The sequence below is a fragment of the Curcuma longa genome, chromosome 2 (genome assembly GCF_044706935.1).
Source record: "Curcuma longa cultivar G26 ecotype Majalengka, Jawa Barat chromosome 2, ITB_CL_G26_1.1, whole genome shotgun sequence".
Classification (NCBI taxonomy): domain Eukaryota; kingdom Viridiplantae; phylum Streptophyta; class Magnoliopsida; order Zingiberales; family Zingiberaceae; genus Curcuma; species Curcuma longa.
Genome location: NC_133862.1, coordinates 3,319,203 through 3,333,781, shown reverse-complemented (window position 1 = coordinate 3,333,781; position 14,579 = coordinate 3,319,203). Strand labels below are relative to the sequence as shown.

At 28.1% G+C, this 14,579-nt stretch overlaps 1 protein-coding gene across 1 annotated transcript; it reads left to right on the top strand.

Moving 5' to 3' along the window:
* The first annotated feature begins 3,560 nt into the window (after positions 1 to 3,560).
* Positions 3,561 to 7,135, top strand: LOC141819626 (protein YABBY 2-like). Its single transcript, XM_074706875.1, has 6 exons — positions 3,561 to 3,629; positions 5,281 to 5,406; positions 5,516 to 5,627; positions 5,900 to 5,948; positions 6,039 to 6,114; positions 7,040 to 7,135. Exons 1-6 carry the CDS (start codon positions 3,561 to 3,563, stop codon positions 7,133 to 7,135), a joined length of 528 nt encoding a protein of 175 aa, XP_074562976.1.
* Positions 7,136 to 14,579: the final 7,444 nt, after the last annotated feature.

Here is a 14,579-nt window from a genome sequence, read left to right as displayed (position 1 = left end):
TAAGATTTCTCACCACATCTACCTTCTACACACTCAACACTTCTATTTCATTGTAAAATTTTATAAATCCAAGTCTGAGTTTATTAGGTGAACTTGAGTCCAAATAAGTCTCTTTTATTATTTTTATTAGTACCGATGGAATCAAAATATCTCCACAATGGTATGATATTGTCCACTTTGGGCCTAAGCCCTTATGGTTTTGTTCTTGGGCTCAACCCAAAAGGCCTCATACCAATGGAGATATCTTCTATCTTATAAACCCATGATCTTTTTTATGTATTTCTAATGTAGGACTTTTGATTGTATCCCGACAGTTTTAAGACTCTCCCAACAATGCTCAAAATGATTTAAAATTTTTAGAATATTGTGGTGCTGATTTTCGAAGACCAACATTATAGTATTGATTTTGATCATATATTGTAGTATTGATTTCTAAAGACCAGCGTCATTGTGGTATTGGTATACGAAAACTAGCACCACTGTGCTAGTTGGCATGCACACGATGGTAACTTTGCTTATGTGTATTAAGACCAGGATTGGACACTATATATATATATATATATATATATATATATATATATATATATATATATCCTACACACTCACATATTATATCTCATTGTAAAATTTTAGAAATCCAAGCCGTCTAGGTCCATTTATCGGTTTCGATCAAAATCCATTGATGATCTTATAGAGTTCTGATCGGGCTCATTTCAACTCTTGTAGGTTTCTGCAATGCCCTCCGTTATCATCATAAAGGATTCCCAACATTAATTAAAAGGTTTAGAAAGTTTCAAATTTTGTGTCAATTGGCATGAGCCTATAACTTCGTGTAAAAACTCATGACCAAGATTTCTCAGCATATCTATCTTCTATACACTTTCACCTCATTATAAAATTTCAAAAATCTATGTCGTCTAGGTCTATCAATGAGCAAAACTTATTGATGGACCTAGACGACATGGATTTCTAAAATTTTTGATAAAAATTTATTGATGGACCTAGAAAGATCCGATCGGACCCATTTCGACTTCTATGAGCTTATTAGGTGAACCTGACTCCAAGTAAGACCTTGTTTATTATTTTAAGGTCCTCCTAACAATACTCAAAATAATTTAAAATTTTTTGAATACTATAGTGATGATCTTCGAAAACTAACACCACAACGATGTTGATATTTAAGCTATGGTGTTAGTTTTTGAAGGCCAACACTAAAATAATTTTTATTTTATTATTTTATTAATAAAATCAATTTTATTAATTTTATTTTTTTTATAATTAGATATTAAAATATAGAAGATATAAATAAAACAATATTTTAACTATTTTATTAACTTTCTTTTATATATTTTTAATTTTTTATTAAAATTTTAAAAATAAAAATAAATAAATAAATAAAAGTTATTAACTTCCATTTAATTTATTATAATTTAAAATTAAAAAATAAATAAATTTATATATCTACAATAACTCAAAATTAAAGTAGGACTTCCCAATTTTTTATCCATTTTTTTTTGTTTTTATTTTTTAAATGGAATGGAAATTTTTAGAGATAAACTTGAAAAACAACTATAAGATTTATTTCATTTGATTTGTCAATTTATATTTACCCCTTAAATTTGTTATTTTGAAAATGATAATATATTTAGAAATTATTTGAAAATCTCTACCATTGATAACAAGAGAGACACTCCCTTAAGGCTAATTATATTAATGTTAAAATATCTCTAATATTTTATTGATAATATGTCTACTCTCTAAAATTAAAATATTAATTTTATATTTTTAATTATAAAAAACAGTTAGAGGAGGGCATATTGATAAAAATCAAACATAAAAATATATATTATAGAATATTTAACATTAAGTGGGAAAAATAATATAGAATATCTATCTAATTTTTATGAACTTAAAATTATTTATAGATATTTATAAATTTTGATATATTTTTAAGAACATTCAAAAATTAAATATATATATATATATATATATATATTAAAAAGTGTGGTTTATTAAAATCATAGACATTTGTTTTTCTCCTGTACAAATATTGGAAAAAATACTATTTTAAAAAAATATTTAATTTTTTTCATGGTAATTATTTTACACAATGAAAATACAATTAGAGTCATACTATTATATAATATTTTATGTGATAAAACATTGAAAAATAATTTGTTAATTTTTTAGGTTAAATGCAAAATTTTCTTCAAATTTAATTATTATTTTTTAAAATTACTAAAGTTAACAATGAAAACAACACTTCACTCTCAATCTTTATTTGCCTATTTTTTACTTTTTAATTTTTTGGTCTTGACTATGAAATGCATCTTCATTCAAGCGAGCGTAAAGAGTGATAAAGTTAAATCTCTCACAATATTTTTTGGATCCTTTTTTCTTTTATTTACACACTAAATTTGTCTAATATTACAAGTTTCAACATAAATGAATCAAACCAATTGGTATTACTTACAAATAGTATATATGAAACCTTCAAGACAAAACTCAACAAAGCTCAATAAGTATTTCTTATCCAAACGGAACCGTTAATATATCAACGATTCTTGCAATTTGAGTGTTTAGTAACCATGCTTTTCTTTGATAAAACCTGTTATACCGTGGTTGAAATTTGTCGAAAACAAATTAAACTTGTTAGGTATACATAAATATTACCCCTTAATTTGTTCATACACTTTGGAGTAGCACTTGTGAGTAATTAAGATATAACCCTAATTTGTAGGGTTCATAGATCCACAGTATTTATCCTTAAATTTAACTTTTCACAAGTACCAACAGTATCTAATTTATGTGTCATTGATTGCAAGTACATCAAATAACAAAAGTGGAAAATTTTCTCTTTCTCTTTCTCTATGCATCCACATTTAAAACCCTTTCCTCTTACCTCCACATATTCTTCCATAGGAGAGAAAAAGAAGGCCAAATTTCACTTTTCCCTAAAGTCTCTTATAATCCCCTAAGAGTTTGTGGAATTACATTTCTAAGTGCCCTTTCTAGTCTTGAAAACCTTCATTTTGTTCCTTTGTTTGTTAGGTCAAGAGCTCGGTTGTGGATGTTTTAGTTCATATAGGATTGAAGTTATCAAGAGCTAGGGCACAAAACGAAACCATCGAACTTCAAAACTACACGATCCAGCTCATTTTTATAACTCTATGGGACAAAAGTGAAATGTTCTCAAGATTAAGAAAGAAAGCAAGGCCCACTCATTCATTTAACCTAGAATCAATCATATAGCATCACCCACCATCCGATCTACCTCTCAAGGCCTTCAGGTGATCTTGAGGCTTAGCTTCTCCACACTCCATGAGATCGAGCAATGTGTTGCCCCACTCACAACTTCCTTTTTGTTTTTCTGTTCCCCAATGCCACCAAAACAAATTTAAGATCAAGAAAGCAATCCTTCTCTTCTCCTATTTATAAACTCACCACTTTACTTATCCTCCTCTTCCTCCTCTACTTCACCATTCACTCACTCACTACTCCTCCTCCTCCTTATGCAACATAACACAATTCAAAGATACCGATCGCCGGAAATGTCCTCGATGGCCCAATTCACTGCCCCGGAGCACGTTTGCTATGTGCATTGCAACTTTTGCAACACTTTCCTTGCGGTACAATATATATGTAAACATTTATATTCCATGGTGATGCATCATGTTACTCATATAAGAGAGGTCAATATATATATATATATATATATATATATATTTTTGACTGTATTGCTTTTCCCCTACGAAGCTAGTTTTGTTTGATTCTTTTCTAAAAATTTTATATGATTTATATTGTTCTAGATAGCCTGTCACTGTGAGTAGCTATAGCTCCTTCAACAGTGTCCTACAGATCTAGTCATACTGTAGAAACTTGTATATTTATTTATTTCATTTGTTTTTCATAAAAGATCTTTTTTTTCTGACATTTTTTAGCAAAATGATATGCTGCTGGTGATCTGACATGAAGATCTATAGATGATCTGACATGAACAAAATAATGTACTATATATAAGAGCTTTGAATCTCCTCCATCTTTTTATTTTCTTTCTTTCTTTTTTTAAGCTTTGAAGTAGATTTTGGCCCAGAGATTAAATATTTTTCCATTTCAATCCCTTGAAGATGTACTTCGTTCGTATGTTTGCACATATATATGTTTGAGAAGTTCTATGTGGAATCTAATTAAACCCTAAAAACTCAGCTACCTACTTAGAGATTCTATGATATGCTTGCATGACCTAGAAAGAAGAGATCTTTCTTGGAACACACAAGATAAGGCCCTAAAAGGTCTTCCCTTAACCAGCAAATAATCTTTCTTCAAACAGCACAAGTTCTTTCAATTGCAACTTTCTTTCTTTATCTTGTTTTTGTTTTTAATGTTTGATTGATATAGATAATTCTTTGCTAGAGCTGCTCGTTTGCAATAACAAGAAGCCAGAAGGGCACAGAGATTTAAGAAAAGAAGGGCTGAACTGGTCAGAGCACTGCCATTGATGGAATTAAAGCTGCAGCTTTTTTTTTTAGGGTTTCCTGTCTCATCCTTTGAGTTAGAGCCGAGTGAACAAGGAATGCATAAATGCTTGCATTTTTAGTGTTCAGAGAGGCTAACGTTGGGGAAAAGAAACATTTCAATAACCCATTTAGATTCTTTTTTCTTTTTTCCTTTTAAAAAGAAGATTGAAAAACTTCTCACTGTCTTTTCATCTCTTCTCATATTAATGAGTGTTTGATCTTGATTTCTCTCCATTTATTACCATCCATCCTCTTCTCTTCTCTTCTCTTCTCCATCGTCTTGAACTTGAGAAGGAGATGGACAAAGAGGAAGACCTCTTTCATTCTTCCACTCAACATTAAAGGTTGTGAATATTCCTAAGTTTTTCCTTTTAGTTTTTTCATAGCTATCTCTCTCAGATCTCTCTCATAGTTCATTGCTTCTTGGAATTAAATTAAAGAAATACTAGTTTTCAATTTGCATATGAAAATATACAAGGAGTAGTCATATACTTCTCCTTAATTTTATTTCTCTAATTATTTTCTTCAAACTTATTACTTTGTTAGTTCTACTGGCTTACATGGATTTATAGGGGTTCTTATTGCTTGCTTCAAGTCATCATAAGACCTTACTCTATCAATAATTATGATTTACAGAAAAGATTATATATTTCATATCTACAGACTCAGATGCTTAATTAGTTGATCCCCTAATTAAATTTTGTATTAATTAATATTCACATTTTTAAAAGAAATGAATATATTTTTCTTGATTAATTTCCAGGTTGTTGTGCCAAACAATAGGCTTGTTTTCAACATAATATCTGTGAGATGTGGCCACTGCTCAAATTTGCTTTCTGTTCATTTGGGATCGTTGTTGCTTGAAACTCTACCTCTCCATGATTTCCAGGTTTAGTTTCATTTAACTTCATTCATTGTTAATTTGTTATTGTGCTTATAGTTATTTTAGGGTTATATGCATTGCATATTCATTTGGTGGAGAGGAAATTGAAATGCAGGCCTACGATATCGGAGCTCATAGAAATTGGGTGGATTGCGGGTCGTCATCATCCAAATGCAATTGGAGTACTCCGACGCATAACGATCAAGGGCAGACTAAACCTATTCGTCGTAAGATCGCCATACCCATTTGGCCTTTTAGGGTTTGCTCATTCTCTAAGTTGAAGTCCAATTGCAAGGAAACCTCAAGCACATGCTCTTAAAAAAAAAATTAAAATAAAATAACGAAGAACAAATTAAGTTAATGAAAACATCAAAATTAAGGATGATCTAGTATCATTTATTAATTGTCTTAGAATTAAAACAAACAAACAAACAAAGATCGATAAAACTTAACGACTTCAAATTTAATTTGTTCATAATTCTTTCTTTTTGTTAAACAGCTCCAGAAAAGAGACAACGAGTTCCTTCTGCTTATAATAGGTTTGTCAGGTAATTAAATATATGTATATATTTACTTGTCAAGAATCATTAGTGATGATTGTTCTTTGATGTTTATTTATTTATTTATTTTATTTTCAGGGAAGAAATTCAAAGGATAAAGGCAAACAACCCTAGTATTAGCCACAAGGAAGCATTCAGTTCAGCAGCAAAGAATGTAAGTGAATATGATAATTATCAGCAGAAAAAAAATAGTACATTGTTTTGATAATTATAATTAATAAAACAATTAATAATAATATGTCTAATTAAAGGCAATCATATATATATATATATATAATATATATATATATATATATATATATATATATATATATATAAAAAGAAACCTTATAATATGGTTTATTTTTATGAAATATATAGTTTGCTCAGCAGATACAGAATAGGAAAAGGATATAACAATTAATTCTTTAAAAAGAGAAATTATCCTATTAAGTTTAAGTTAATCATAGTTCATGAACATCATGGATGTCAAATTAATTTTGATACCAACCTATATTAAGGATGCAGTTTATGTTTCTTGAAAGTACTTAATTAGCATAGATCATATATATAGATTAATATATTAATCATTTTATTAGAATTAGGGGTCCCCCAAAAGAACTTAAAATGAGATTGTGTAATAACTAAATCTACAAGATTAGAAAACTAAAGAATTGTGTAATAGTAATATAACACATTGGACTTGAAACAAAAGGAGGAAGCTTTCTACTCGTAAGAAAATCGAACGAGGAGTCTTCTTAAGAGCTAAACATTGCAGTATACCTATAGAAGATGAACCCTCTAGCTACTACTATTCCTCAGATTAAGTGATACATGATTCACTTTCGAGTTGATCCTTTTGAATAAAGAGCCTATGAGTTCATGATCTTTCGGAACAAAAAGAAAAAATGATTGATTCTAATCGCCAAACAATGGTAATTGACTATGTTGTAAAACAATTTGATGTGATATATATATGATCTTATATGAAGTATTTTTTTAGAGTCAATGAATATATATACATTTGAGAAAAGTTATATAGTTGTATTTGAGGGATTTAGAAATTATTTTTCTTACTTAACTCATTTATTGGCTTGCAGTGGGCACACTTCCCTCGCCTTCATATTGGACTAAACCTTGACGAGAACAAGAAGATAGAGATTGACAGAGAGAATAATAACTTTACCATGGGTTAAAATCTTAAATTAAATAAATGGAGATAATTAAATCTAGTTACGTTCTTGGATTGAATCCATTCTATCTATACATTGAAATGTGAAGCAAGCTAAGTAGATTCATTATGGGACTTCATAACTTGGTTTTATTTGAAGTTTTAATGAGACTCATTTGTTTGTGTGCTTGCCATTATATTTTCAAACTTCTTACTAGTGTTGTTTGTAATATATTCATTTGTTTGTATTATTCTTAAAGATTTCAAGTAATTTTTAAGTAATAATTAACAATTAGAAAATATAGAAGTATGTTTTTATTTACTAGTTACAACATTTGAGAATCCATATTTGTCATTCATGTAAAAGTACTATCTTTATTTTTATTGACAACCTTAATATGTACAATTTGCTTGAGTAATTGGATTGATATTGTGTTATATTTTTCTCAAATGTTAATGATTGTTTTACGAGTGTATTTATATTCTTTAGGTTCATCTAGATGTTAAGTAGACCTAAAGTGATCAAATTTCACAAATAAATAATTTGTTATTATTCTCCTGTATCTTTAAAATATGTTTTTGAGTCTTTAAAAGTTATCTAATAGTTTTGATTAAAACTAAAACTTACCGAGAACAAAACTGATTAAGTTTAATGATAAACCCTTTTGTTGTATTCCTTAAAGAAATTGTATCAAAGAAAACTTAAACAATTTTAAAATCAACAAATATATATATATATATATATATATATATATATATATATATATATATATTGAACAATCATAGTAGATTTTTTAAAGCAGACAGTGATGAATTTAGATTGTTTTTTTTAATCAAGCAATTTAAATGAGCAAAAATCAAATGATGTCCATCATTTATAAAATCATCAAATGGGTGGTCCTTCAATGATTTTATCCCAAAAATATCTAGCATTGTTGTAGCAGCTATCAATAGCAACTATAATATATTGTGAATTTAGAGTTTATGATATACTTTTTACACTATGTAGAAATTACTCAGTAGCTGATATAACGTGTAAAAGTTATCCAGTAGCTACTATAACTTATTTAGGATGAGTTTAGAGTTTAAGATTTAGAATTTATACTGTGTAGAAGCTATCCAATACCTATTACAATGTATAAAGTTACTCAATAGCTATTATACTATATTTTGGATGAGTTTAATTAAGTTTAGAATTTAGAGTTTCTAAATAATATTATATCAAAATATTATTTATCAATTTGATCAAAATTATTTAAACTTCATCAAAATCACTTTAAAATAGTTATAAAACTATTATGTAGTTGATACAAACCTTAATCTAAATTCATCTTAAACACGTTATAGTAGCTAATGGATAGTTTCTACACGTTATAGCAGTTATTTAGTAGTTTCTATACGATATAAATCCTAAATTATAACTTCATCCTAAACACATTATAACAACTATTAAATATCTTCTACATGTTATATTAACTATCTATAGCTGCTACAATAATATTGGATCAAAAAATATTTTTGAAATAAAATCATTAGTGTGCTTCCTGAGACGTCATTTTTTACAATAATATTAGATCAAAAAATATTTTTGAAATAAAATTAATCATTAGTGATCCATTTGAATTTTTTTTTTTTTTGAAAGAAGGACATCATGTGATGTTTCTCTGAATTTAAGATCTCCTTTTAATTTTTGTCCAATTTAAATGAGTGGCTCAAATAATTGTTATAATTTTTTTTTTAAAAAAAAGGTTTTCACACAAAACAAAAGCATATAATATTCCTGTGAATAAATGAAATCCAAGAGCGTATTTAGGAAATTGGCACTCATATTTGGTGAGCATCCCAACGAATGCAAAGAACAAGTACTCGTGTCCTTTCAACACATTTATATTATATTATATTATATTGTTTTATTATTATTATTTAATATTATAGGATTTAATTATTATTATTTTGTTTGTTTTGAGGCAGAGTTACAAGTCCCTGAATGAGAATGTACGCAGAGAAGGGCCAACAGCATTGAATGCTCAAGAAAATGAAGCCTCGGCTCTACTCCCTTTTGGAAACCTGCAGGCATTAAAGTTCATGCATGATCAAGTGCAATAAATGAATGTTAGGTCAAAATTAAGGATGCTCTTTCAAAACAAGCATTAAAGGGGCATTCTAGTTTATTTTTTTTATTAAAAATATTTTTTATTTTATATTATTATAATAGTTACGAACGGGTTGATATAACATATTAAAATAAATTATTCTTTTAATTTAAAATATTAATATATAGAGAATTTTTATATTTTTATGTAAATATTATTTAAATTTATCAAAATCATTTAATTTATCTAAAATTATTATAATAGTTATTAATGTCGTCAAGACCTATGGATTAGAAGGGGGTGAATTAACTCCGATCGTATCATCTCAATTTCATACTTGTCTACAAGACATTAATGCATAACAGAAATAAAATATATATAAAAGAAAACACAAGCACAAGAAAAATCAATTTTATTTGGTTTGTCATTTCTCAAGACGACTACTCCAAGGTCTCGTCCTAGCGTTCTACCACCATTATAATCTTCTCCTTCTCGAATACCTTCCAAAGGTAAAGAAACTTCTTACAATACTTATTGTTACAAGCAAATACAAGTAATACAAATGAAAATTAAAGTGAAAACACTTACAATTGAGAAACTTTATTTCGGATGCTTGCATATCGTTTTAGATTGTCTCTTGATGGTGAGAAATACAGCAGCACTTCGTCTCCAACCCCTCAAGTTTCAGCCTCCAAAAACACCTTGAAATCTTTCTTTTAAAGCCTTTAGTTCGGGATTGATTTTTGTTTATCAGCCGACTGATCTTACTCATCATTCGATTAATATAGTTTGCTATCGTTGAACGATCTCTAAACCTTCTAAAATCTATATGATTTTATCTATTATTTGAATATCAGTCGATTGATATGTCCGTCAAGTCTCACATCTGAATAGATAAGCTTCTGTTTGATTTTTAGTTCGCATAAGTAGATTGATATTTGATCCGAATCAGAAATAGAAGTCTTTCTTTTTTTAAAATATCAGTCAATTAATACCTGTATCAATCAACTAATATCCTATTTTCATCCATTCTAAAGTTAAGAACTCATCTTACCTGGTATCCGATTGATCTCAACCTACTAGAACTTTCTTCATTCAACATCTAGTCATCCTTGATCTGTCAAAATTTTCTGTTATCCAACATCCAATCAACCTCAATCTATCAGAATTTTTATCATTGCCTAGTATCTGGTTGACCTCAACCTACTAAGATTTTTTGTTACCTAACATTCGGTTAATCTTAACTTATCAGGACTTCATCATTATCTAGCATCCGATTATCCTTGATCTGCCAGGACTTTATCCATATGTCAAGTGTCTGATCTTTCATGATGCACCTGGACTTCACTTCTCATGTCAACTTCTTGTTGGACTTCCGATCACTAAGTGTTTGATCACCTGAAATTCACATCATCATTATCTTAGCCACAAAATTCAAAATGAGTTAATATGTTTGTTAGCTTCTAAAATCAAGAGTTCTATTCTTCAAAACATTAAAGAAGCTAAGTTCTTTTCTGTAATACTTGATTGCACTCCTGATGTTAGTAACCAAGAGCAAATAACTTTGATTATAAGATGTGTTGATGTTTTTACAAGTCCAACGAAAGTAGAAGAATACTTTTTGGGGATTTTTGAAAGTGGATGATACAACAAGACATGGGTTGTTTGAAGAACTACACATCATCATTATCTAAGTCACAAAATTCAAAATGAGTTGATATGTTTGTTAGCTTCTAAAATCAAGAGTTCTATTCTTCAAAACATTAAAGAAACTAAGTTCTTTTCTATAATACTTGATTGCACTCCTGATGTTAGTAACCAAGAGCAAATAACTTTGATTATAAAATGTGTTGATATTTTTACAAGTCCAACGAAAGTAGAAGAATACTTTTTAGGATTTTTGAGAGTGGATGATACAGCAGGACAAGGGTTGTTTGAAGAACTACACATCATCATTATCTTAGTCACAAAATTCAAAATGAGTTGATATGTTTGTTAGCTTTTAAAATCAAGAGTTCTATTCTTCAAAACATTAAAGAAACTAAATTCTTTTCTATAATACTTGATTGCACTCCTAATGTTAGTAACCAAGAGCAAATGACTTTGATTATAAAATGTATTGATATTTTTACAAGTCCAACGAAAGTAGAAGAATACTTTTTGGGATTTTTGAGAGTGGATGATACAGCAGGACAAAGGTTATTTGAAGAATTACACATCATCATTATCTTAGTCACAAAATTCAAAATGAGTTGATATGTTTGTTAGCTTTTAAAATCAAGAGTTCTATTCTTCAAAACATTAAAGAAACTAAATTCTTTTCTATAACACTTGATTGCACTCCTAATGTTAGTAACCAAGAGCAAATGACTTTGATTATAAAATGTATTGATGTGTTTACAAGTCCAACGAAAGTAGAAGAATACTTTTTGGGATTTTTGAGAGTGGATGATACAGCAGGACAAAGGTTATTTGAAGAATTACAAAATGTGCTAAAAAGTTTTGATCTTGATATTGATAATGTAAGAGGGCATAAATATGATAATGAGGCAAATATGAAGGGGAGACACCAAGGTGTACAAACAAATGTTGGATATAAATCCTAGAGCATTATACACTCCATGCGGTTGTCCTTGTTTGAATTTAACACTTTGTAACATTGCAAATTCCTATGGAAAATCGAAAGACTTTTTTAGAGTAGTACAACGGATTTATACATTATTTTCTCCTTCTACAAAGAGGTGGAAGGTTTTGATAGATCGTCTGATGGTAAAAAGTTTAACTCTCAAGCCATTGTCAATCACTCAATGGGAAAGCTTTATTGAAAGTGTGAAAGCAATGGTACTTCAAGCTCAACAAATCAAAAAAGTTTTACTTCAAGTTGTAGAAGAATAAGACACCGACTCTAAAATAAGAAGTGAAGCTAAGTCTTTGACAATATTTGAACTTGAAAATTTTGAGTGTTTAGTGGGCGTGGTTATTTGGTATGACATATTGGGTAAAGTTAACATTGTTAACAAAGGCTTATAATCTGAACACATGCTTATTTACACTACTATAACCAAGGTTAAGGGGTTAATTGCTTCTTTTGAAGAGTACAGAGAATCTGAATTTGGATAAGTCATCAATACAACAAAAGAATTTAACAATGGAGATTGATCATGTTTTTCTTGAAAAGAGATAAATATATAGAAAAAGATATTTTGATGAGGTTACATGTGAGTCTTCCAAAATACCTCAAGAATCTATCAAGGAAGCTTTTAGAGTTCATTATTTCTTGTACATAGTAGATCAAACAATTGGATCATTGAAGAAAATGTCTAAGCAATATGAGGAATATGAATAGATTCCTTTTCACGGGTGAAAAGTTGAGTTCATTGATTGATGAAGATTTGAAAGCTCGTTGTAAGAATCTTGAAAGGAAACTACAAAGAAAGACAGTACAAGACAAAATATTTCACAGCTTATTTGAGTTTTTTTTGTGTGACCATTCCAACGACTAAAATCGTTGGTTAATCGATGATTCTACCCATTGGAGGGGTTTATTTTTTAATGGTTGAGATCATTTGATCATTTTTTTATCAATGACCATGATTTAATATTTGTTACTCTTCAAACTCTATAAATAGAGAGCTCATTCCACACACATCTTCTCTACTCTCATTCTTAATTTTGCAATTTCTACACGCTTTCGACTCCAATTCTACATGCTTTCGACTTCCACTTTTGAATTCTGACTACAATGGAAGGAGGTCGAAGGAGCTTCATCATCTTGATCTTAAAGGGGTAAGGAAATAGTGAATCCAAATGAGGAACTCAACCTCAACATTCAATTCACCAATGATGTGGCCGAGCAACTTTTAACATTTGAAATACAAGGAAGTACTGATACAATTACTTCTAAGGTTCGGGAAGTTTCTCCTTTACAATCTATTATTTTTACTAAATATTTTGAAAAGATCACTCTTCTGTCGGGAGAATTACGTGCAAAATATAAATACTACAATGCTTTCTATAAATTTCAAGTTGGCAGTGGCTATGGGTCATTGAAATGACATGTAGAAACGAAGTACCCGATGAAATATGGAATCAATTATTCTCAAGCATAATTATCAAAATTTTCTACTAGTAGAAATACCGATTCTGATTTATTTTTATATTCTGATAATCAATTACGAGAATCATTAGCTAAATTTATTTCTGTGGAATATATTTTATTTAGTTTTTGATCTAAATGTACTTTTGAAGATTTTTATAAAGAATCTATTAATCCATCTATTAAACGTGTTCCTAGAACTATACTCACTCGTATAATTAAAAAATTAGTAAAATAAGGAGAAATTAATTTAAAAATTTTAGTAAATTAAATAATAAAGGCTTTTTATGTTCAGATATTTGGAGTAATCATTGGCAAACACATTCGTATATAGATGTGACTTGTCATTGGATCGATAACTCTTGAAATTTTTTAAAAAATGATTGTTAGTTTATAGAGTTTTTGATGAATCACATATTGCTCACAACATCTCACAATATTATGTTTAATTTTAGAAGAATATAGATTAACTCATAAAATATTTTTAATATTATTTGATAATACTAATATTGATGAACTAAAATTTATATGTCAACATATTATTATTGGTGGTTTATTTTTTCATATTCGTTTCATATATCATATTTTAAATTTATGTGTTCAAGATGGATTAAAAATTTAAAAAAATCATATTAAATCAATTGGAATTATTATTTTCTATTTATGATCTCATTCATTTAATTTATAATGAAACAATGGAGTAATATTGGAATGAGGCCTAAAAATTTCTACATGATATACTAACATGTTCGAATTCAACATATCAATTGTTACAAGATTCATTTTAATATAGAGAATTATTATATTTATTTTTTATATAAATTATTAATAATACTAATATATATTTATTTTTACACTAATAAAATATTTGTAGTAGTATTTGTGAATTTTAAAAGTATTTAATGATGCAACTAAATAATTTTTTAATTTTTATTACTCTATTTCTCATTTAATTTTAATGAATTTTTTTAATGTAGTATTAGTTTTAAATGAAAATAGTAATAAGGAATTTTTATCTTCTTGTATATTAGCAATAAAAATGAAATAGGAAAAATATTTTTTTCATATTCCTGAAATTTATTTAGTTGCATTCGCTTAGACTCTAGATATAAATTAAAAGTTTTACCAAAAATATTAATTTTATATTATTATACTTTAATTTCATTTAAAGATTCTTCTTCTCTTTATCCTAATAATATTATATATAATATTAAAAATTATTTATATGATATTTATAAAGAATATAATATAAAATATAAAAATAAATTAATATTTCTGAA